The sequence below is a fragment of the Pleurodeles waltl genome, chromosome 3_1 (genome assembly GCF_031143425.1).
Source record: "Pleurodeles waltl isolate 20211129_DDA chromosome 3_1, aPleWal1.hap1.20221129, whole genome shotgun sequence".
NCBI classification, from domain to species: Eukaryota; Metazoa; Chordata; class Amphibia; order Caudata; family Salamandridae; genus Pleurodeles; species Pleurodeles waltl.
In genome coordinates this window covers 1,607,563,633-1,607,587,623 of record NC_090440.1, presented here as the reverse complement: position 1 = coordinate 1,607,587,623, position 23,991 = coordinate 1,607,563,633, and the positions used below count along the sequence as shown (strand labels likewise).

The 23,991-nt window shown below is 39.7% G+C and overlaps 1 protein-coding gene across 3 annotated transcripts in view; it reads left to right on the top strand.

The window, feature by feature from the left end:
• The window catches only part of LOC138285384 (sodium channel protein type 2 subunit alpha-like), a 696,215-nt gene that overhangs the window by 240,861 nt on the left and 431,363 nt on the right, over positions 1 to 23,991 (top strand). For 2 of the 3 annotated variants that reach the window (XM_069225253.1, XM_069225254.1), the window contains exons 5-7: positions 4,057 to 4,185; positions 13,777 to 13,868; positions 15,047 to 15,319. In XM_069225253.1, the coding sequence (XP_069081354.1) occupies positions 4,057 to 4,185; positions 13,777 to 13,868; positions 15,047 to 15,319 (494 nt within the window). Of the gene's footprint in view, positions 1 to 4,056; positions 4,186 to 13,776; positions 13,869 to 13,969; positions 14,062 to 15,046; positions 15,320 to 23,991 lie in introns of all 3 variants that reach the window. The other variant, XM_069225252.1, reaches the window with a different exon arrangement.

Below are 23,991 nucleotides of genomic sequence, written 5' to 3'. Positions count from 1 at the left end.
AGTGGTGCACCCTATATTTAAGGAGTGTGCCCCTACAGTGACTGAGGCCTAAAAACATTTTTCTGTGTAGATCCAGCTGCATTTTCCATAGGGCAGGCCTAAGTGTGATTAAAATCTTTGAATCCTTATCTCTGCCTATGAAAATGCCAGAGAAGCCATTTAGAGTTATTTCCGAATTAATTAAGTAGGAAAGTAATTTTATAAAAATGTACTTTAGAGTGCATGACCCATAACTGGCTTAAAACCAGTTCTGCAACTCATCGTACTGCCAGAGCTGAAGTACACACCGTTGGGTGGTAGACAGGTGTCAACTGTTGACCACATAACAGGCTAAGCTATCTGGGAGTAGACAGTAACAGGTGGAAGAACAAAGACAGCCTAACACAACTTCTTTTGCCAGAGACAGCTTCTCCTATTCATTACCACGACCCTCCAAGGTAGGCAAACTCCAGGTGGGAAGAGAGCAGATCTAAACAGTGGAGTGGCCAAGGAGCTGAATTCAGTCCTGCATTGTGTCTGAAGAGTTTTGCCATGTTGAAATAGGAGGCCTGGCTAATTTTAAATTTAGGCAAAGAGGGGCTGCTGCAAAAGAAGATGGGAGATTATGAGAAAATCGTGATGAAAGAGAAGCAGACTTTCTCCAGTCACTGGTTAGCACATAGGGTAAATGTGGCACCTCAACCATCACCTCCTCAGAACATTCCTTGACCTGGGGAGAGTCCACTTTAAGAAGAATGCTGTGATGGAAGTAGATTCCTTACTCCTTATTGCTGACTCCAGCTGGAAGAAGAAGACTGACTGAAGGCCCCAAGATTCAAGGCCCCAAAGATGCAAGGACTAAAGGCCTCTTGAATCATACTGGTATCTAGGGACTGGAACTGATCTCCAAAGGTCAAGTGGTGCGCCTCCTGTTTTCCTGCCTCAGTGACACAAAATGACTCCTGATTCCAAGAAGGCCAAGCTAACCATAGGGTACTATATCCTCCAGGAGACCTGGCTGGAGAGATACATGGTGCCTAGAAACATGCAATAGGAAGGTTGGAGTTGCAGAATTGACCAGCACTTTGAGTGAAGTGGGTTGTAGCCACAAAACACAACTTGGTCCCGCTTGGAGCTTTTGGTGCCAAAACAACTGCAACAGGAACTCGATAATGATGTTTCCTAATTCGAGGAATCCTATATTTAAGGAGTGTGCCCCTACAGTGACTGAGGCCTATATGCTATTTTACTGTGTAGATCCAGCTGCATTTTCCATAGGGCAGGCCTAAAGTGATTAAAATCTTTGAATCCTTATCTCTGCCTATGAAAATGCCAGAGAAGGCATTTAGAGTTATTTCCTAATTAATTAAGTAGGAAAGTATTTTTATAAAAATGGACTTTAGACTGCATGACCCATCACTGGCTTAAAACTAGTTCTGCATCTGATCCTACTGCCAGAGCTGAAGTACACACCCTTGGGTGGTAGAGTTAGAAACCCTGGTTAAGAAGGCACTAGCCTGCTCATAGCCCAGGAAGGACAGACAGGTGTCAACTGTTGACCATATAACAGGCTAAGCTATCTGGGAGGAGACAGTAACAGCTGGAAGAACAAAGGACAGCCTAACGCAACGCCTTATGCCAGAGACAGCTTCTCCTATTCATTACCAGGTCCCTCCAAGGCAGGCAAACTCCAGGTGGGAAGAGAGCAGATCTAAACAGTAGAGTGGCCAAGGAGCTGAATTCAGGCCTGCATTGTGTGTGAAGAGAGACTAGGACTGCAGGTAAATGTTTTGACTGGGATGACCCACTTGGTGTATCTGACCTCCACTCTATTGCAGTTGTCTTGAAATTGCAGCTAAGTCCCATTCAACTACATTGAGTTATTTTCAATAGTGTTTATGTTTTTTGCAGCCTTTTTGCCTTAAAACTTAAAAAAAAATTATCCCCAGTTGTAATTAACCTATTTTAATTGCCTCAGTGTCTCTTTGCTCATTAAATAGTGCTCTGTTTTCTAAATTTGTTTGGGACTTTTCATATGTTGTGTTCTTTACTGTGGAATTGTTGGTCTGCTCCTTGCACCATAGCTAAATAGGGTTGTGCAGAGTTTCTCGGAGAACTGTGCTTTGACCTAACCGTATTGTGTTTGTTAAGTTGTTAGGATTTACCTTCAGTATTAATACCTCAATTTCTGACAGTAGCCTACTCTTTTCTAATAACCTTTCTTTTAGAAATGGGGTCTTTGGTTGGCAGTCAGGTTACCCCATGTCTAAGCAAGGACCCTCACTTTAGTCAGGGTACAGGAGACTCACCCTCAGTTAACCCCCACTCACCCGCTTGGTAGCTTGGCACGAGCAGGCAGGCTTAACTTCAGAAGCAACGTGTAAAGTATTTGGACCAACACACACAGTAACTCAGTGAAAACACTATAAAATGACACAACACAGGTTTAGAAAAAAATAGATAATATTTATCTATACAAAACAACACCAAAACAACAATAATCCAACAAACAGAAGTCCAGTTATGAATTTTCAAAGGAAGAAGAGTCTTAGGCCCTCATAATGAACACGGCGGTCGAAACCGCCGTGTTCATGCTGGCTGTCAAAACACTGACCACCAGCATCCCCGGATCCCCGCTGGCCGTATTAGGAACATGTTGTTTTCCCTGAGACTTCAACAACAGGAGGCAAGCTCAGTTTCAAGCCCTTGGAGATTCTTCACCAGTGGGAAGTCACACAAAAGTCAGTCTTTGTCCTCTCTCAGGTAGAAGCAGCTACTCCAGGCCAACCCAGCAAAGCACAATCACATGCAAAGTGTCAGTTTTCCTCCTCCAGCTTCTCCAGCTCTTCTCCTTGGCTGAGGTTCCTCTTGGTTCCAGACGTAATCTGATTTTCAGGGGTTTGCGGTGCTCTTCTTATACCCCTTTCTGCCTTTGAAGTAGGCCTACTTCAAAGAGAAGTCCCTGTGGTTTTAAAGATCCTAGCTTGCCCAGGTCAGGCCCCAGAAACACACCAGGGGGTTGGAGACTGTATTGTGTGAAGGCAGGCACAGTCCTTTCAGGTGTAAGTGGCCACTCCTCCCCTCCCCTCAGCCCATATGGCCCATCAGGATATGCAGGCTACACCCCAGCTCCCTTTGTGTCACTGTCTAGAGGAGAGGTGCAAACAGCCCAACTGTCAAACTGACCCAGACAAGGAATCCACAAACAAGCAGAGTCACAGAATGGTTGAAGCAAGGAAATGCCTACTTTCTAAAAGTGGCATTTTCAAATACACAATCTAAAAACCAACTTCACTAAAAGATGTATTTTTATATTGTGATTTCAGAGACCCCAAACTCCATATAGCCATCTGCTCCCAAAGGGAATCTGCACTTTAATAATTTTTAAAGGCAGCCCTCATGTTAAACTATGAGAGAGATAGGCCTTGCAACATTGAAAACCGAATTTAGCAGTATTTCACTGTCCCACCTTTAACATACACTGCACCATGCCCATGGGGCTACCTACGGTCTACCTTAGGGGTGCCTTACATGTATAAAAGGCGGCAGGTCTGAGCCATGTTTACAGGGCTACTAGTGGGCGTGCCACAACCAGTGCTGCAGACCCACTAGTAGCATTTAATTTACAGGCCCTGGGCACCTCTAGTGCCCTTTACTAGTAAATCAAACATGCCAATCATGGATAAGCTAATGTATGCATACAATTCATACAGGGAGCACTTACACTTTAGCACTGGTCAGCAGTGCTAAAGTGTCCAGAGCAAACAAAAACAGCAAAAACAAAGTCCAGCACTCAAAAACAACCTGGGAAGTAGAGGCAAAAAGTTAGGGGAGGCCATGCTAACACTTTCCATCCTTCATTCTAAAATAAAGGGGTCATGATGACCTGTGTTTTGGGATGTGTGCTTTGATCTGTGTGTATGTGTGCACAAATATAGTGGCGCAAACATTGTTAACATTTCTTCAGTGTTTATTTTATTTAAAATGTCTTGCAATAGTGCAACAGAAGAATGCAGAAAGTAATGAGTCCAAAAGAAAAATGCAGAAATTAATGTTTGTTCAAATTCTTCCCATTAGGTACACATTCACAGGAATTTATACTTTTGAGTCTCTTATAAAAATTCTTGCAAGAGGTTTCTGTTTAGAAAACTTTACTTTCCTCCGAGATCCATGGAACTGGTTGGATTTCAGTGTCATTTCGATGGCGTAAGTATACACACAATATTTTATCTGTAGAGAAGGACATGAAATTAGCAACATTGAGTAACATATAGAGTTTAAACCTTTTTACAAACATAACTCCTAATTGGCCCACTGTCAACAGTGTTACTAAACTTGGGTTTCATTTCAGTGTAATTGTGCAATTAGTTGGATTATACAACAGTGTGACCCATGCTATAGATTCATCGTTAAGTATGTGTAAATGTCTGGGATAAATATGTCACTGCAAATATCCTCCAAAAGGGGTGATTATATGATTTTCATGCGGGTGATGGAGAGGGAAGGAGTCTCCTTGTGAGGTTCAGTAAAGATATAATACATTTTCCAAACCACATGCGTCAAGGGTCAGTTTAGTATTCAATTGACAATCAGTTACATCATAATACCAATGTGATGAAAAGCAGGATGAAGTGAGAATAACACTGACATCTATAGTAAGTTATTTTAGCAGATTAACATATTTCTGAAGGCGGTGCTCTGTGCATAAACTCAAAATCAAAAGTATGATTCTGTTCTGGCACTACTAAACCATACACCCTTCTGAAGGGGAGCAAATAAGACATAAGAGCATTTATTTAGAACACTTTAAGATTATTCAGTGTGCACTATGTAAACGGTCAAAATTTCTTCTCAGTGTTTTCTCAGATGAGTTTCTAAGCGAGAGAGCTTGGTTTGATAATATAGTTGCTGTCATTGATGGTCTAGCATTAATAAACTTAAAATAGTTGTGCACAGACATGTGTATCACAACGTTCATTAGGGCCATGAGAATGAGGGGAGAGAAGGTATGATTTCATCAGGCCTGCACTTTTTAGGGTCCCATACTCACACTACCAAACATATTTAAGATTTTGATGAAACCTTGCCCTGTTAGCTAGTGATGAGGCTGATAAAATAGCTATTCCATGGTGCCAGATGCTTGAGTGCCATATTTGCTTTTTCACTGGAAGAAATGTTTTTTGTCATGCTAGGTGATGCCTCATGCATGGTTGACTCATGCCCTGCAAAACCTTCTGACATGCCTGAGGTCCAGGAGAGTTGGGGCAGAGTTAGTTGACATTGTACAGTCCACCAGAACGGTGACTAAACCATGATCACCACCCCTCCCAAAAATATTACATTATGCCATTATTGTGTTGCTTCCAGGTCACAGGTTGAAAATTGAAGGGGGTGATTCAGCCTTTCAATGTCCAAGAACTGATCAATTTATACTGTGATATTAGTAACAAATAACACTAAAAAACTATAAGATCTAGTTCAGTAGTTCTTCCCGGATCTGTACTTTTGACTTCCAGCTCACACACATTCCAGCGTGCACTTTATCCACTGACATTTTTCAAATATATAAAGAAATACTTTGGAGAACTCATTTCCATCAGCTTCTCAGAACACATTACCATAATTTGAGCTATTTTAGAAATTATCATTTGTTTTCTTGTAGTGAGCGTGTAGCAGGAATTGTTATAGCTCGTTGAATCCTTGTTTATGTTAAAAACAGAAGACTGGGCTTGGCCCAAACTAATAAATAATATTTTCATGACATCTCTAATGAAAATATTAGAAAACTGAAATTACCCACAAATCCCTATAGGTTATAATTACCTCAGATTGATATTCTCATGTACAATGCATATTATAAAAAGCAAAGAATAGAAAATAACAATTCGATGCAACGCTGCAGAGTAAGTTTGTACTGTGAACATAGCATATCATCAACAGTTCACTAGAAGACAATTCAACAGTTCTAAAACAATGAAAATATCAGAGATGAGGTTTAGCAAGAGAAAATGGACATAGTGCACATTTTCAGCGCTCCTTCTCCAATTATAGTTTTGTTTTCAGGTATGAATTTTTAAAGTGAATAGGAGTAGTTTCTTGTCCTAAAATTCCAAAGCCAGCTCAGACCTCAGACGGAAGCCTAGTGAACAACACATTCCTTTGGCTTGTACTGCTGCCTAGTGATAGCTGTTTGGTTCCTATTCCCCACACCTTATTTTATTCAGTGCATATGTTTTTCCCTGGGATTCAATATTCCTAAATATCTAATCCACAACAGAGTGTGCTACAGCTATGTAGTAAATTCCAGATCTTTTCATCCTCCGTGAATAATTTACTGACAACATTTGTGCATTAATTTACATGTCTTATATCCCATCTGTTTCCTGATTGCTTGAGTACACTGAAATAGTAAAATTTGTTCTGACCAATTAGTCTGCATTTTACCTCCATGGAAAGATAAAGAAGGGAAGCTTTTAGGTGTATTAATCACTGACATTAGTATTTTACAGTGTTTTGAATTGCATGTTTTTATATGATGTTAAGTATTAAGAGTGTTTGATATATTTAATATTGTTATTATTAAATTAAGCATTTCTTTTGTTGGTGGATATCATTATAGAAAGAGTGATTCTCTTATACAGAGATAAGAAAATGTTTGCTAAAGATATATTAAGTAATGAATACCAGTGGAAATGCTTTTCCCATTCAATACGTTTTGCTAAATTACAAGCTATTAATTCACCACTATTGGGAACTACAATTAGGCTCAACTTTGTTTTAAGCATATCTTTAACAAGGGTGAGGGCGTGGGAACAGTGTGGACTGCTGCTAATTTGCATGCTATTATTTCACAGTGTTGATTGTGAAATCTGGCCTCATGAAAGCTGACTTAAAATGCCATGTGGATCTCCATTACTGAAACAAACCTATCAGACTTAAAGGGGTCAGTTACTTTTCTCAAATCGTAATCAATGGGAAAATACATTGTCACTGTTGATCCCATCACAGGTATTACTGTCAACCATCAGTAAGACAAAATCAAAATGTAAAGCCATAGATGTCTTAGTACTTCTTTTCCTTGTGACTGCTGTGCTAATGCAGTGTTTTATCTAATAACATGGGTCATACTGTAATTGCTCCATTACCCACTGAGTGAGCTAATTTCATGGCCTTCATCTTTTGTATTCTCGTTCTTGCATGACTAAAAGATCTAGATAAATTAGAGGCTTGATAAATAAAAAGTAATGAGATAGATTTTGTTAAATGCCCTTGTATTTTGGATTGAGTTCATGAATGTATATTGTTGTGAAATGTTCAGTCTAGAGCAGGGATTCAAGATTATCTGATTTGGTAGAAATCAAATCCACACATATTGTCCTGTTACAGTGCTTTCAGCCATACAACCACGCTGACTTTTAAGTGAAATTGAAGGGAGATAAGTAATATATTTATTTTTGCAGCATAATTTTTTGCTGGATTCACATGCTGTGCATTATTCTTCCATCTAGTGGTTGGGTCCAGAATGTTTACTACTTCACCAAAATGTTTACTACTTCACCAAAATGAACATTTTCTGCTGGTGGCCATCACCGGAACCTTTATTTGGTGTCTACTTATGACGTTTTGTTCTTTCTCTGGATGTTCTCACCTTAGGTCGCCATCTTCAAATTCTTTTGGTCCGTCATTGGGTCTGAATGTATTTTGCAGAGACATCTCCAGCTTGTAGGAAATATTGAAGATTTGCTGGGAAAAATTGGTCAAGATCTTTATTTAAAGCCACAGAACATCATTGAAGGACAGCGGTCAACCAAAGTAGCGGGTGCGAAGATTTTACAAAACTTCGATGTAGGGCCAAGAATGCCCGGGTGGGGTGCTTCCCGCATGGTGTGATGGAGAAAACACCATTCGAGTTTTGCAATAATTGCTATCACAAATCCATGTAGAAGGACGAGCATCCAGTGTGTAAAATCTGGCTTCCGCTCAACCACCGAAGTGAAGATTATAACACCAGGGCCATTTTTACACCGAAGACGCTGTGGGTCGGAGCGAAACAAAGAATGGCCCATCATTCAATGCAAGGCTAAAAATCCACAACATCCCTGAAAGATCTGGGACTTTCCAGTAACAATGAGGAAAATGTTGCTGAGGATTCAGGGAGAGATCTCGGAGGGTGATCGTGAGATCATACAGGTCAAAGAAGAGCAGCTGAATAAGATCAAGAAGGGGGTAAGAGAGTCGGACACCTTTGTTAAGGTGCCCGAGTTGAAAAAATCTGACTCACAGGCACAAAAGGGAGTCTCGGCTTCAAAACCCTAGCCATGCACAGGCATGCCCTATGGAAAGGAGTCACTCAGAGCCCTTGAAGGGGTTTCTGGTGGAGATAAAACTCCGGAAAAATATTTTTGACAAAAGACGAAAAGGCCTGGAACCTCAAACTGTTCGCCGAAGCTCCGACTCCAAACAATCGGTGAAAGAGCGTTCCTCTTCAAAGGGGAAACACTCCACTATCCTCCCAGAAGGCAAAGCCTCGAGATGGAAAGGAAGAGGAAGAGACTTGAGGCCGAAGTGGCTGCCTTGATACAGAAGAAAAAGGAATTCAACAAAAGTTTAAGAGGGTTCTGAATTCCACCAAAAGCTTCAAGATTGAAGGAGGTTTCAGAGACAGAAGTCAAAGCGATTCGGCCCCTTCTCATACCTGAGCCTCAAGAAGAAGAGGAAGAACTCTTTTATGAGGAAGAGGAGGAACAGGTACCGTATCAACCTTTGGAGGAAGGTGAATTTGAGGAAATGCAGTGGGAAGACTTGGAGGGGATTCACCAGAGGAAGAGGTGGAAACTTATCCATCCAAACCCTCACCTCCTAATAATATTGGCATTTATAACATGGTCATTAGAAATGCAGCAGAAAAAAATAATGTCCAACTGGAGGAGGAGAAACCACAGCCATGGTTCCTTTAAGAGACACTGCTGCTGACAAGAAACCAGTATCTGCCCATGCTACCAAGCATCCTCAATCAAGGCAGGGAAGCCTCTAATGAACCAGCCACCTGCAGAGCAGTTACACCTAGGGCAGAGGAAAAATACAACTTTTCCTCTAAAGCCCCACCGTACATTAAGAGTATACATTCAGCTCATTCTATAATGACATCTATGGCAAGAAAGAGGGTAAATATCCCAGCATTATCAGGGCCACCCCCAAATAAAGAAAGTAAAAGGATGAAACTTATGGGCTGCAGGATGGAAAGCAGTTTGGCAAACCAATTGTGCATTGAAAATTCCAGTCCTTTGCTTAACAGACACGCAAATCAGCATTGGAAAGAGATAGGAGAATTAATGAAGCATCTCCCAGAATGGTTAAAAAAGAGGGCTACTCATCTGGTAAAGAGTTGAATAAGCATATCAAACACTTCCTTGACATCTGCATTGGATGTGGCGGAAACATCTAGCCACCAATTGATTATGGGTGTTAGTTTAAGGCATCATTCATGGCTAAGAATTTCTGGATTTAAGCCAGAGGTTCAAGCAATCATTATTAATACCCCCCTTTACGGACAACAGTTGTTTGGAAATACAGTTGATGAAATCCTCAATTAGCCAAAAAAGGACAATTAAATGGCTAAGTTCATGGTTGCATTGCAGTTTCGTGGGGGAACCTAAAGGAGGTCATTCACGACAAGAAGTCCAGTCTCTAGGGGCACATTTCAGGTGGGGTATCTTATCAGAGCATCTGCATCACAACAAAGTTGGCAGTACCAACAACACGGAAGGAGTTCCTTTCAAGGAAGAGCCAGAGGACGGGGACATGCAGCTAGAGGAGGTATAACTCTCATTGGTAAATTATTGTATTTCAGCAACAACAAGGGACACAAAACCATCAGTGATAGGAAACAGCAAAGGCTTACAATACTTTCACAGCACACCAGTAGGTGGCAGACTACAGAGTCAAATGGACACTAAATCAATACAATACAGATATTGCATAGAACTAGACAAATTCCCTCCAACAAGAGGTCCAAAGAAAAAGATACATTCAAAAGAGGAAACAGATCAACTTCTCAAGGAGGTTAAAGAATTGTTAAACAAACAAGCAATAGAATAGGTCCCACATCAAGAAATCAACCAAGGAAATTACGATACATATTTCCTAATTCCAAAGGTAGACAGAGTCCTACGTCCAGTCCTAGACCTCAGGTTCATCAGCAAGTTTATAAAGACACTAAAGTTCAAAATAACTGGAAGTTATTCCACAATTGCAAAGAGGAGATTATGTGGCAACAATAGATTCGAAGGATGCATACTTACACATACCAGTGAATGCAAAGCACAAAAAATACCTCAGGTTTGTGGTAAAAAGAAAACATTATCAATTCAAGGTACTAGCCTTCAGAATAAAGTCAGCTCATAGAGTATTCACAAAAGGTGTAGCTGCAGGAGCAGCACATCTCAGAAGAATGGGTATTCATGTATATTCATACCTCGATGATTGGTTAGTAAGGGCACACTCTTATCACAAATGCAAGCAGGATATTCAAATAGTGATGGGACGCTGTACACCCTAGGCTTCTCATTAAACATAGAGAAGTCATCTCCAGAACCAGAACAGGACAAGATTTTCTTAGGAGCAAGATTGAATTTGAACACAGTCTCTTCTGGAGGAGGTTCTCTGACTGCAAGGTCTGTGAGGAGATTATTGGGAAAGATGGAATCATGCATTTCCTTGATCCCATATATGAGACTTCATAGGAGATCAATCCAGGAGTAGGTTCCAAATCAATGGTCACAAGCAACAAGGAGTTGAGAAGATCTAGTTGTTGTCAGATAGAAAGTGCAGGTGGAAATTGCGTGGTTCAGCAGAGAAAACATTACACAAGGAAGACCATTTCAGTAAACAACTCCTTCAGGAACAGTACCCACAGACGCCTCCCATATAGGATGATGAGCAGATATGGACCCTCCGAAGTTACGAGAAATCTAGAGGGAGCAAGATGTGGTCAAACATATCATCCTCCTGGAATTAAAGACTGTTTTTCTAGCATTTAGGCCCGTATTTATACTATTTTTGCGCCGCATTTGCGTCGTTTTTTGATGCAAAAACGGCGCAAACTTGCAAAATGCCATTGTATTTTGTAGGTTTGCGCCGCTTTGCGTCAAAAAGCAGCGCAAATGCGGCGCTAAAAAAAGTATAAATACGGGCCTTAATACTTTCTAGAAACACATTCAGGAAAAGACAATATTTATCCAAACGGACAACACAACAACAATCTCCACCCCTTTCAAAACAGGTCAGCAACTCCGGAAATGGACAATTCAAAGGAAAGTAGAGGTTCAGGCAATACATCTGCCAGGAAAGGACAACTGCAAGGCAGACAAACTGAGCAGGCAGGCCTCATGTTCACACTAATGGGAGCTCAATCAGAAAGCAGTACAGAAGATTTTCAAATTGTGGGGCACACTAACAATTGATCTGTTTGCATCTCCTTTGAATGCAAAATGCCTAAACTTTGCCTCCAGGCAGCCACATATCAGTCTAAGGGGAATTCCTTTTCGATACACTGGTCAGGGACATTTGCATATACTTTTCCACCAACTGCTACACAGGGTCATCGGGAAATGCAAAATGAGTCACATGACCTTGATTTTAATTGCTCCACAGTGGCCAAAACAAACGTGGTACTCAGAAATTGTACAGTTAGCATAAGGAACCTGCTGTCAATGGAAAAGGTGCTGCACCCAGAGCTCAAATATTTCAAACTGACACCATGGCTCCTGAAGATTTAGAATTTGGATGCATGAAGGTACCTGAAAAGACAATGGCATTGATAAGAGAAGCTAGGAACAAAATAACTAGGAAATCTTATATGGTAAAATGGAAAAGATTTACTTTTTGGTGTGTTAAAGATAAGTTTTCATAAGGAAAAAGACAGTGGTAAAATATCTGACTCACCTGTTAAAAGAAGGTCTGACATACACATCCTTAAAGATCCATCTGGTTGCAATTGTGGCCTATAAAACAGATCAAATGGGAACAAGTTTCTTCACAGCGCCAGTGGTTAAAAGATTCTTAGAGGGTGCTAAAAGATTAGCACCACCAAGAAGTATACCAGCACCTGCATTGAACCTAAATTGTGTTCTGTCACAACTCCTGAAGAAACCCTTTGAGCCACTACACAAGGCTACTTAACAGGTGCTTTCTCTAAAAACTGATTTCTTAGTAGCTATTACTTCCTTGCGCAGATGTAGTGAGCTACAAGCACTCACAATACAAGAACCCTATTTGGAAATCCATAAGGACAGAATTGTCATGAAAACAGATCCACAATTTATATCAAAGGTGGTTTCACAGTTTCACATTAACCAGTCTATTCAAATCCCATGTTTTGTCCTAGAAGCCAAAGACGCATGCTGAAAGAACATTACTCACATTGAATGTGTGATGGTCCATTATGTTTTACATTGAAAGGACAAATCCCTTCAGGAAAACTCAGCAATTGTTTTTATCCTTCTCAAACAGCTACTTGGGAAAAACAGTTACAAAGATCACAATATAAAGATAGATTCCACAAATAATTCAGTTATGTCACACAGGTGCAGGTGAAGCATTAACCATAGCACCAGAAGCTCACTCAACAAGGAAAAAGGGTGCAACTATTGCATCTATGTCAAATACTGTGTTACAAGAAATCTACATGACCGCAACTTGGTCATCAGCGCACATGTTTACTAAACATTATTGCATTGGCATTCAGAAGAACAAGGAAGCTCAAGTTGGACAAAAGGTACTAAAGCATTTATTTACAAGTCAATGTCTTCAACCCAGCCCCGCTTTAAAATCAATGCACAGCATGTGAATCCAGAAAAGATTCACGCTGCGAAATGTAAAGTTTCCTACCTGTGAGAGTAGTTTTTCAGTTTGAAAAATGTTCCGTATTCACAAGTGACCCACCCACCACCACCAAGAAGATCGGAGTAGAAAACAAGTAAAAAAAAAAAGAAAAAATGTATCTGAAGATGGCGACCTAAGGTGGGAATATTTGGGGTAAGTACGACAACGTCACAAAGAGACACCAAACTGAGGTTCTATTGAGGCTCACCATCAGACAAGGGTAGAAAAAGAAGATGGACAAAAATGTTAATTTTGGTGAAGTAGTAGAAATTCCGGACCCAACCACTAGATGGCGGAATAATGCACATCATGTGAATCCAGAAAATTCTTCAAGCTGCAAAACTACACCTACAGGTAACAATCTTTATGATATAGATATATTAAAGGCTTAAAGGCAAGTGGAAGGAAGACATACACATAGAAATAAATGTATACATACAATACTTACAATATTTATCAATATTTATAAAGTGGCAAGTAGTTGGGTAACCTAAATATAGACATGAATTTTTTGAGGTAGTTCCTCTTTGTGGCTCGACTGGTACAACATCGTTTTTTTTTTAAATGAAGGAAAATTGCATTTATTTTTTACTTATTTTAGGATGTGTGTGGAAAATTATAGTAGAAAATCTTGATAGTCACAATGGGGTCTATATGTTGTACCATCAAATTTTTTCTCACTTTTGCCTTTTAATCATATCAGAGCACCTGTGGTTAATACCCAGTAGCCTACAATAGGTCTGACCACGAGCTAACAAGAACATATAATGCTCAAAGACAACAGTAGTCAGATACACCTCATTTTAATTACTGATTCCTTTGTAAGTATCACAGAAAAAGGGTCATATAACAGTATTAACTCAACTAAAAGTACACTTTTCTAGACTTCTGAATAATTGTGATTTAATTCTACAGGTATGTAACAGAATTTGTAAACCTAGGCAATGTTTCAGCTCTTCGAACTTTCAGAGTGTTAAGAGCTTTGAAAACTATTTCTGTAATTCCAGGTAAGAAGTAGTAATTGGTGTAAAGTGTTAGGTCCTTGTGTACATCCAACTGTTTCTTTGTGTCCTGTCATTGTGTTTGTGTGTGAACTCCCCTATTACAGATATTTGACAGAGTTTGTGGACTTGGGCAATGTCTCAGCGTTGAGAACATTCAGAGTTCTCCGAGCATTGAAAACAATATCAGTCATTCCAGGTGAGAGCTAGGTTAAACACTCAGGCTGACTTTTGTTTCATCAAATTTGAGAATGCTTCTTTTTAGCATAAGCCTTGTTGCTTGCTGCTCACATTGCAACAAAAAAGCGGGAATCAAGATACAAAAGCTGGACTGCAGCATGATTCCATGCTTTTATCGTTATATAGATTTTCTTTTCAAAATCAGCCTTGGAGTTTAACATATTCTTGCATGGGACATCGCAAAAGCTAGCCTTGTGTGATTTGCATCTTATGACATACAGTTTTAATTTTTTTACACCTCCATACAAATTAAGTAAACTTAAAATTAATTAACAACCTGATTTTATTGAGATGTCGGTATATATACATAGAATATCTGGCATACAGTATGACTAAAAATAGTATTCACTTTTAACATTAATTTACTAATTAATTAATGATTTTATGAGAAAATAAAACTCAAACTGAGAGCATGGATGTTGCATGTGTTAACTGGCTTAGGAATTATCTGCATCTCTAAACCAGTTACAGTTTTATAACATACAGTATTGTTTCGTTTTCAAACATATGATAGCGTGTTATTACCAATAAAGTATGTTATAAAAACAGAATTCACTAACCAAATTTTGGGAAACAGCAGTGATAACATGAAACGTAAATATGTATGTTTATATAGCTATTTTCTTAAGGTGGATATCAGATTTTGCATGTATAATAACATTACTTGTTTTTCCATAAAACAAGTTTTTTTGGAACGTGTGTCATTCATTTCCATTCACAAGTTAACATTTGTGAGCACATTAAGCTGCTTTCTAATCTTTGCAAGCCACTGTCATCACTATTGTGCGTCAGCAGTTCATTTTATGTAAATGTTTTGCAAATATTTAAAGTAATTTATTTGGGCTTCTGCATGGGATATTTATCCTTATCTGGATGATGTTTTATTTTTTTTCAATTTGGAATTTTATATAGAAAGAAACAAGAATTCTTCTGTTTTTTTTCAGGTTTGAAGACTATCGTGGGGGCCTTGATTCAGTCAGTAAAGAAGCTTTCCGATGTCATGATTCTGACTGTGTTTTGTCTCAGTGTATTTGCACTAATAGGGCTGCAGTTGTTCATGGGCAACTTGAGGCACAAATGTCTGCAGTGGCCGCCAGACGATTCTGCTACTGAGCTAAATATTACTACCGTCTTTAATAGCTCAGCGGGCGTCAATGGAACATATTATAATGTAACAGAAACAGTCTTTAACTGGGAAGAGTACATCGCCGACTACAGTAAGAATAATTTTAATCAGTATTATTCCATTGTTTGTACCTAAAAATAAAATGTCAATTGGAGTGAAAAAATGTCTAAGAAGGGTCACTTGGATCTACTGAATAGTATAACATAGTAAGGGACATATTTGTCAAAGAGGTGCGTTGCTGTTGAGCCACGCAAGAGGGTGCAAGAGCAAGGCAAATCTTAAGTTATATTTATCAAGCCACGCAAGGCCACCACGCGTGGCCTTGCCAAGCTTGATAAATCTAGAGTAACGCAAAGCAGTGCAAATCTGCATGTGCACTACTCTGCCCTGGGAAGGCATGCTATGGGTGGGACATGGGTGTCCACCCATGGATTTTGGTATATTCCCAGATTTACCATTACTGGTAGACCTGGGAATGTGCCAAATCCTATGCCTGCTTACAATGCAGGCACCCGTTCACCACTGTATTGTTGTTAGATAGCACATTGTGCGTCAGCACAGGTAAAAGGCAGGAATGCACCATACAGTGTTGAATACGGTTCATCCCTGCCCTTTCCCTATCATGTAGTGTAGCACAGCAAGTGGTATTGCCTCACTGCATGTTTTTTTTAATAAATGTGCCCCTAAGTCTTGTTAGGTCAACCACAATTAAATGTTTGAGGCAAATTTGGATTCAATTAATTTCAGTGAAGATGATTTGGCTATTTTTATCATTTTGAAAAACAAATTGGATTTTGTTGTTTAATGGGTCAGTGAGCCTAATCTTAAAACGTTTGTTTTTTATGTAGCATAATCCATGCTAAAACTAGTATTGCAAACAGCGAACATGCTAATTCAGACTTCCTTGGCTTTTAAATTATTATTAAACGGCGTATTGCCATGAGTTACTTATTTGTGACTTTATTCTCGAGTCACTACTTTGAATAGTCAAAATTCTACTCTGGTTGGTTTCATCTTATATTTGAATAAATTTCCAACATCTGAAAATCACTAGCATCTACAATAGTGTTCCTGAAAATCAGCGACAGATTTCTAGATATACTCCTGCAACATCTGCAGTAGTACTCCTAAAAATCAGTCAGAGGTGTCCAGATGTACTCCTGAAAAGAAAAACAATAATTACTCAAGTGGATAAACTGCCATACCAACCTCTAAATATTGCATGGAAGGTCAGGCGTTCGTGAATTGGACATGTGCCAATTTTTAACAGATGGCCCTTTAGTGCTAACATCTAAATGAGTTGGTAAGGGTCTCTGCCATTAAAAATGAAGAGGGTCTTCCACAACAAGTGAGGTGGGGTACTAAAGAACTTGAATGATTAAGGGAGCCCCCAACTTTTGCCAAATGCCCCATTACCACTAAATCATTATGTTATTGTTTATCAGGTGCATGCTCAAGACATTTGTGATGTCATCTGTAGTTAAAATGCAAGGACAACTAATAATGAAAACAGCAAAAATGTGTATTGTTTTACATTTATTTATTTCAACTAAAGTTACATATTTTCCACATTTATCATGCCACTAAAATGTGTAAGTGTAGCTAGTGCTTGAAACATTAGTGTGATGCAAATATCATACTGAGAATGACCCTGAGTGTCCATTGTAATTTCTACACTATTTTTAATACAACAATATTGCACATTTACATTATATTCATTGCATCCAGTTGAGTGATTGAGTTCCATATCTTCCCTTCGTTTTCTTCATTGTGATAGAGCAGTGCTTAAAAATGCTATAAATAAACAGTAAGCTTCTGGTCTTAAAGTATATGAAGACAGCAGGAGGAAAAAAGCAAGCAGGGCTTTAGGATACCTGTTTACTTTCTATTGTCCCCACTGCTTGGCCACTTGCAATCCTTCATCGGGGCGACAGAAGCTAGAGATGATCTAACAGTTGTGCAAGGAGTCAACCCTGTGAGGTCAATCAGTGTAAAATGATGCATGATGTCACAATACTTCCACTGACATTTTGGTGAAACAATATTCATATGATGGACATTTGGAGACTGATGTACTATTGTTCAGAAACCAGGGATGTTATATTTGCACACCAACCGGGAGAACAGGAATGCCGATTTTGATGCAACAATGTACTAATAAGTCCAAACTGTCCATTCACAGAGGGTCACAAAATGATCTGCCTAATCCACATTAATTAGGCAGATCATAATTTAAGCTCTCAGTGGATTGGCTGTGAATGCGGGGGCAGAGGCTGCAAGAGACAGTATATTTTATGCTTGCATTTCTATTCCCAAATTCAAAACATTTGTTTTAAAAAGTGGCCCATCTAAAGACAAGTGCTGCTTAAAAAATGATGCCTGTTAGCAAGGAACGGGAAGTGGTCCTGGGACACCTTCCCTTTAAAAATCAGTTACCACCACAACTCAGGAGTCAGTAACTGGTCAACAGTTTGTGACCCCAATTGTAGTCACAAATCATTGATACATTCCATTATGATTTTCAAATAGGAGACATGCCTTTTTATACCTCCTTCTATTTCCAGTTTGTATTAGATCACAAAACCCATCGACGAGTTAGAGATTAATTTTTCGACTCAAAAAGGGCTTCGATATATTACAAAAAACCATTTCAGTGGCTGCAAACCCATGGATGGATTTATCAATATTTCACGCAATGCAGCAAGACATCTTGCTACCCTGCATGAAAAGCAGAGGTCAGGAATGCACCATATTTAATATTATATGGCACATTCTTTCTCTTCTCCTTGCACTGGCGCATTTTGGCTGCCTACAGCCAACTCAGGCACCCCTACATCCTGCTGCAAGAGTGTTTGCTTTGCAGGCAAGATTGTTCTTGTGCAGAAAGGGATACCTTCCTCCACAAAGTCTTTGAGACTTTTTCCTCCTTCTGCGTGTGTCAAAGAATTCAGCACATGTGAAAAGAGGAATAAATGAAAAAAAGACAAAGATATTTCTCTTTGTTACACCTCCTCTAGGAAGGTGTACCATTTAGATGCATTCTCACATCTACTACTTATCGCAAATGTGGGAATGCGCCAAGATCCATGGGTAGATGCCTGGGGACACCCACGCTCCACCCATGGAACTCTTCCCTGGGAGAGGGTAACACATGGCAGTGACTTGCGCTGTGTTTTATTACTTCATTTTTAGCAAGCACCTCAGACCCAAGCAGGGTAGCCTTGTGTGGCATGGCAAATCTGACTTTAGTGTTGTGTTGCCCTTGCATTATCATGTGTGATGCAAGGGCAGTGCAACACTTTGATAAAAATGTCCCCCAGTGTTTTTAGAACTGCAGGCATTGGGACCATTAAACTTATTTGTACAAAAGGCACTCAATTCATCATCATCACATTTTGCATGGCTAAGCTTTGCATCGTAGTACTAATGACAACCTGTGGTATCTTCAAAAGCCTTTGGCTCATCCATGATTTCTACTGATACTCCACTATTGGTACTCATTTGGACGTTCTGTGGGCCATTCTGTTGTGCACTGGACTTCACACACACATAGAAATGCAAAAATGCTTATAACTAAATACCTTAACACAGCTGATACATCTGGTCCATGCTTGAATTCTAAGCAACCTCCTTCCCTTCCCTTCCTACATTCCACTATCCACTTCTGCAGCATTCCTGCCTAAGAATCCCTAATAATTTGCTCTATTGCCTACAGATGGTGTTGATTTTTCACCTTTTGACAGAGGTCTGATACCCTCATTTACATTGCGCCATGGCATGGGTGGCATCAATCAGTATCCAATTATTTTTAAATTATATTGCTGGAATAGTTAATTGTATTTATTTACTTAGTGGCGGTATGTTTGAATTGACGCTGTTCTGTGTGCTCATAGCTAGGGATATGTTTCAGCCTTCAGTATGTGGATGAGCAAGTCAAGTGGTCATCCAAAACTAAAGAAAAGCCTAATTCATTTTCCCGACCCTTTCATCCCTGAAACATCTCTTTTTTCCAGGTCATTGCCAGGCAGTTTAACTGAGGAAGTAATGTTGCTGTAGGCCTTTATTACTTAGACCATGATTTGAGCAGAAGATTTTAGTAGGCCCATTCCATTTGGATCGCTGTCTTCAGTGATTCAGATATGTTGCTCTAGTGTTATGTTATAATAAAACATACTGTCTCCCAAGGTCGGACTGGGACAGAATATAGGCTGGGGCACCAATATAAAAGTGTCCCCCATTAGTGAATTAGGTAGCTAAAAAATAGTGATCCATGTTTGTAAATTAGGACAGTTTTTAAAGACATGCTGAATAAGTAGTTTGCAGGGTATGGAAAACTGCATGGATTTGAGCTTGCTGCACTCAATGTTTGTTTTAAAATCAGGGAAATTAACGGAACAAAATAGGCCAGGAGACCATAAAACAGGCCCACAAAAAAATGACCCACATACTGAACTGTCAAATTAGCCCGTTGAACACTGCCTGATTGCCCAATTGACCAGTCTGACACTGCTGTCACTTCACCTCAAATAGGCCTCCTGGCCCTAGAAAAGAAAACAGGAGTGATACAGTTTCTGTGACCTTATCTGGGACACACAGGCATAAGTAATTTACTCTAATGGCTAACAGTCTGAAGAAGAACTTTCATTTATTAAGTGTTGCATTTGAAGCTAATATAAGCATTCTTAATTATTCATTCTAAATGTGTCCAATTTTGAAGGTCATATATAAACATTCTTATTTATTCAAAATATGTCCATTTCTCATGGGAGACAGAGTTTAGTATATTTATGATTGCAAAGATATGTGCTTGATTGTACTCTATAATATAGTTTATGAAAAGGTACATTTGCTCTATATACTGATGCCAGCAGCATTCAGAATTTACTTTCTTCATCCCTGCTGAATCCAGACTGTATAGTAATAAGTTGTTTTACTTAAATATTGTTCCTAAAGTGCAATACATTTGAGGCACATTGTGCTGACAGAAACAAAAAGTACCTCTTCATAGAGCTTCCATATGCCACAATTTCATGCCTTCTCATTGAACACGCATTAGGTTAGACAAAAACACTGCACGTCAGTCGAATACAAATTTTTATTGCATCTTAATGTGTTCATCTTTAATAATTGTTCAATGTGCTATTTGTTGAGGTATTTCAATTCCAATATTGTTTTCTCCACTAACAGTCAACAACATACATAACATTCATACAAGGTGCAGTAAAAGTAATAATGAGAAAGTGGATTATTAGTTGGGATGAATGCTAGTCCACCACAATTAATAATGTCTCTATTTGTGTTACATCCAGTCAAGGTTTCAGTAATTAAAGCCTGAGCTCAATCCCTGGTAGCTATGGTGCAAGCACAAATGCTTAATTCAAGAAAATCATTTAGAAGTGCCAAACCATTTAAAAAGTCGAAATCACAACAGAATACAAATCTTATTCCAATTTATAAACATAGAAACTAGTTTACGGAACAAAATGACAAAGATATGACAAAAATCCAATAAGGGGTGCCAGAGATATGACTTTTTAAAGTTCTAGATGAATATAGCAAGAAAAAGCATTTTGGGGCAACCACTGTCATCACTTTGTGCTTGACTAGTACATAGGCATGATTTAAGGCAGACCCCAAAGGAACATAGGTCGGAAAGAGGAACCAGGTTCATCCTGGTAAGGAGTTTCACCTTTTAACTTGTGGCTGATAGGGGCTCAGAAGGTCATCTAGCCATCAAACTAAGTCCCAGTAAAGCTGTTGACTTCTGGCGGGAAAGCTGTGAGCGGTAGAAATTCAAAATTTGCACCCCAAGGAAGGTCTGTCACCGGCCACTTACTTTTAGGCACCATCGCCTGATGAAGATTTCTATGATCAGACGGAGTGCCTTTTTTTGAAGCTCGGATTCCCCCAGTGGAGTAAGTCGGCAAACAGTATCCAAAATGGGCTCCACAAGGCCAGATACCCTCCTGCAAGGTCCTGCTGAGCCGGAGTACCCTGAATCTTTGGCCTAGCGGCAATGCGCCTTTGTCAGATTGGCTTGGCAGGTTTGTCCTCTATGTCTCCAAAAGTATTTCAAATCACAGGTTTCCAAGTCCCAAGCTTTCAGGATAGCAGGAGTTACCCAAAGGTCTGTAAAGACAAAAGTTACTACATCCCAAGATTTCAGGATGTTAAGAGGAGTACATTGTGTTAGTGCCAAAGGCCCCAGGACCTTAGGAACTGCCCTTGGTTCAGAGGAGGTGTCAGGACTCACTCATGCAGAAGCCACCAGCAAGGCCCAGGGCAGGTCCAGTTGGAACTGGTCATCTGGGCTGTTTCAGAAAATGGTTTGTAACAACTTGGTATGTCCCTGTAGCTTAAATGGATGTCAGCTAACTGACCCTTGCAGTCCATGTCTTTGTCCTGGAAGCAAGTGGGAGGAGGAACAGCCTTATCATCTCCTCACAGGCCTTAACAGCAGGATCAATCCTTCCTCTGTCTACCACTGGTCCAGAATTGTACTAAAGCGGGTGTCCAGGGGTGCCACATTCATGCCTGGTGTGGGCAGAGCAATGAGCAACTCCTTCTCTGTGCTTGCTTAAAACAAAGTGTTAGCTACCTCTGCATGTGACATGGTAGGCCTCTTTGAAGTTAATTAACTTCCTGAGCACTGCCCTGCTGGTCATCCTGTCAGGGGAACATCACATCTCCCCACAACCAAGGCCTTGGTCTCAACTGTAGGAGCAAGTTCTCACCTCCTCAAATGGGCTGTTCAGCTCCCGGTGACAGCTGGAAGTTATGCATATGGGCTTCTTGATGCTTTAGGCAGTAACTTTCTTAAACTACCTGTTCTAAGATATGTATTACAAATCTGACTTCATCAATGAATTGGGCTTGGAATAAATATTTTAAAAAGTCCATCATGGAGTTTGTAGCTGTTTCCCAGGCAGAGATGACATTATTACATTTAATATTATAGCCCAATTCATTCCATTAGAACAGCTAATCATGTTGCAGCAAAAATAGCTTTTGAGACCTTGTCATTGTCAGGACATGTTAAACATTAAACTTTTACATGTCTTACTTGTAAATACTATGCATCCTGCCTTATGGGCATTAAGTTTTACTCAGGGGTGACATTAATATTTAAAAAGAGGGTTTAGTTCTGCCATATTTGTAAGTTACTGTAGTGGGTGGCACCATGGGGGTTGCAGTCCCCTAGTGGCATTAAACTTACCGGCCCTGAATACACTTAGTACCACATACTAACGACTTATAGGTATGTTAAATATGCCAATTAGAAGTATAGGCAATTTCGACATGTTTTAAGGCTCAGAGCACAAGCATTGGGGCCTGGTTAGCAGAGTTCCAGTGCACAGTCATAAATCCAGCAACATCAGATGAGACTGATCATACAAAAACAGGGATTTCCCAAGCGTAATAATTAGTCAAAATAAACAGTATACAATTTTACAACCATCAAAATATCATTGTATCAAGAATCAGAATACAAATTCTAAAACTAACATTTGTAGAAAATTGAATGAAATCCTAGCTTTTCTAGGATAAGCTCAGATGTTCTTTTTTCAGCATTTCACACATAAATCAAAATGCAATTGAATGTTGTTTAGAGTCCAATTTTTTAAAGCAACTATCAGATCTTTTAATGATTTCCATTTTCGTGCATTAATTTATCAAAAATAAATCTGCTGAAATATCATCAATAGACTACAGCTAATTCAGAATGCTGTGGCTCGTCTAGTGCTGAATCTCCTGCGCCGTGCATCGGCTAGCAGTAGCATGAGACAGCTGCATTTGGTTACTGGTGGAAAAACGGATCACGTTTAAGACACTTTGCCTCAGGTATAAGGCTCTCCACCAGGAAGGCTGTAATTATCTTAGCTCTGCCCTACAGCCTTGCCTAACTTGTCGTCAGCTTAGATCTTCTGCTCTTCATCTTATACCAGTCCCCCGCTGCCGTAGGGCTAGATGGGGGGATAAAGCCTTTTCAGTGGTGGCAGCGAGACTCTGGAACTCACTTGCACTGTCCATTTGGAAGGAGGAGACGTACCTTCACTTCCGGAAGCGACTTAAAACTTGGCTATTTTTGCATTAGGGAGGGCTCCCCCGTTTTTTTTTTTCATAGCTTCAGTAACTGGTTTTACACTGTTAGGACTCCTTCAACTTAACTTTCGTCTTCAGCTCTTCGATGCTACGGCCAGAATGCGCTCAATTAATATATATAATACAATATAATAATACAATAGCAGTTTGCAGTTTTCTGTGCAGCAGGTATTGTCCCTCACATGTTTTAAGTGCCTATTGTTTTAACTCATTCTGTGTTAAGTTATAAACATTTCTAACTTTTTGCCTCAAGTTTCAGCTTTCACATTAAGGAGAGATGTTGCTGGAATATTGAATGCTTCATCTGCTTCCTTGGTCAATACCTGACCTATGCATTGTTGCATGGCTTCCATTAAAATCGACTGCTAAAATCTAACAGACTTAAAACGACTTTCAAGCTGGATGTAACTTGTGGCCTTAGCCCAAAATATTTCTTCTGTTTTTGGTAGGCTTAACACTTATCAGCCATTTTCAGAATGAAAATGGCCTCAAACTCGCAAGGTCATAAGCTTACAATGCAAACCACAACTTGTTCCACCCACACCCTACGCATCGTAGAGTTTGTTTAATTCTACATAATCCTGGTGGAGAATTGCACTTAGTAAAATCATTTACCCCTGACAGTTATCCATTTGAGGATAGCTGTCAGGAGAATATGGA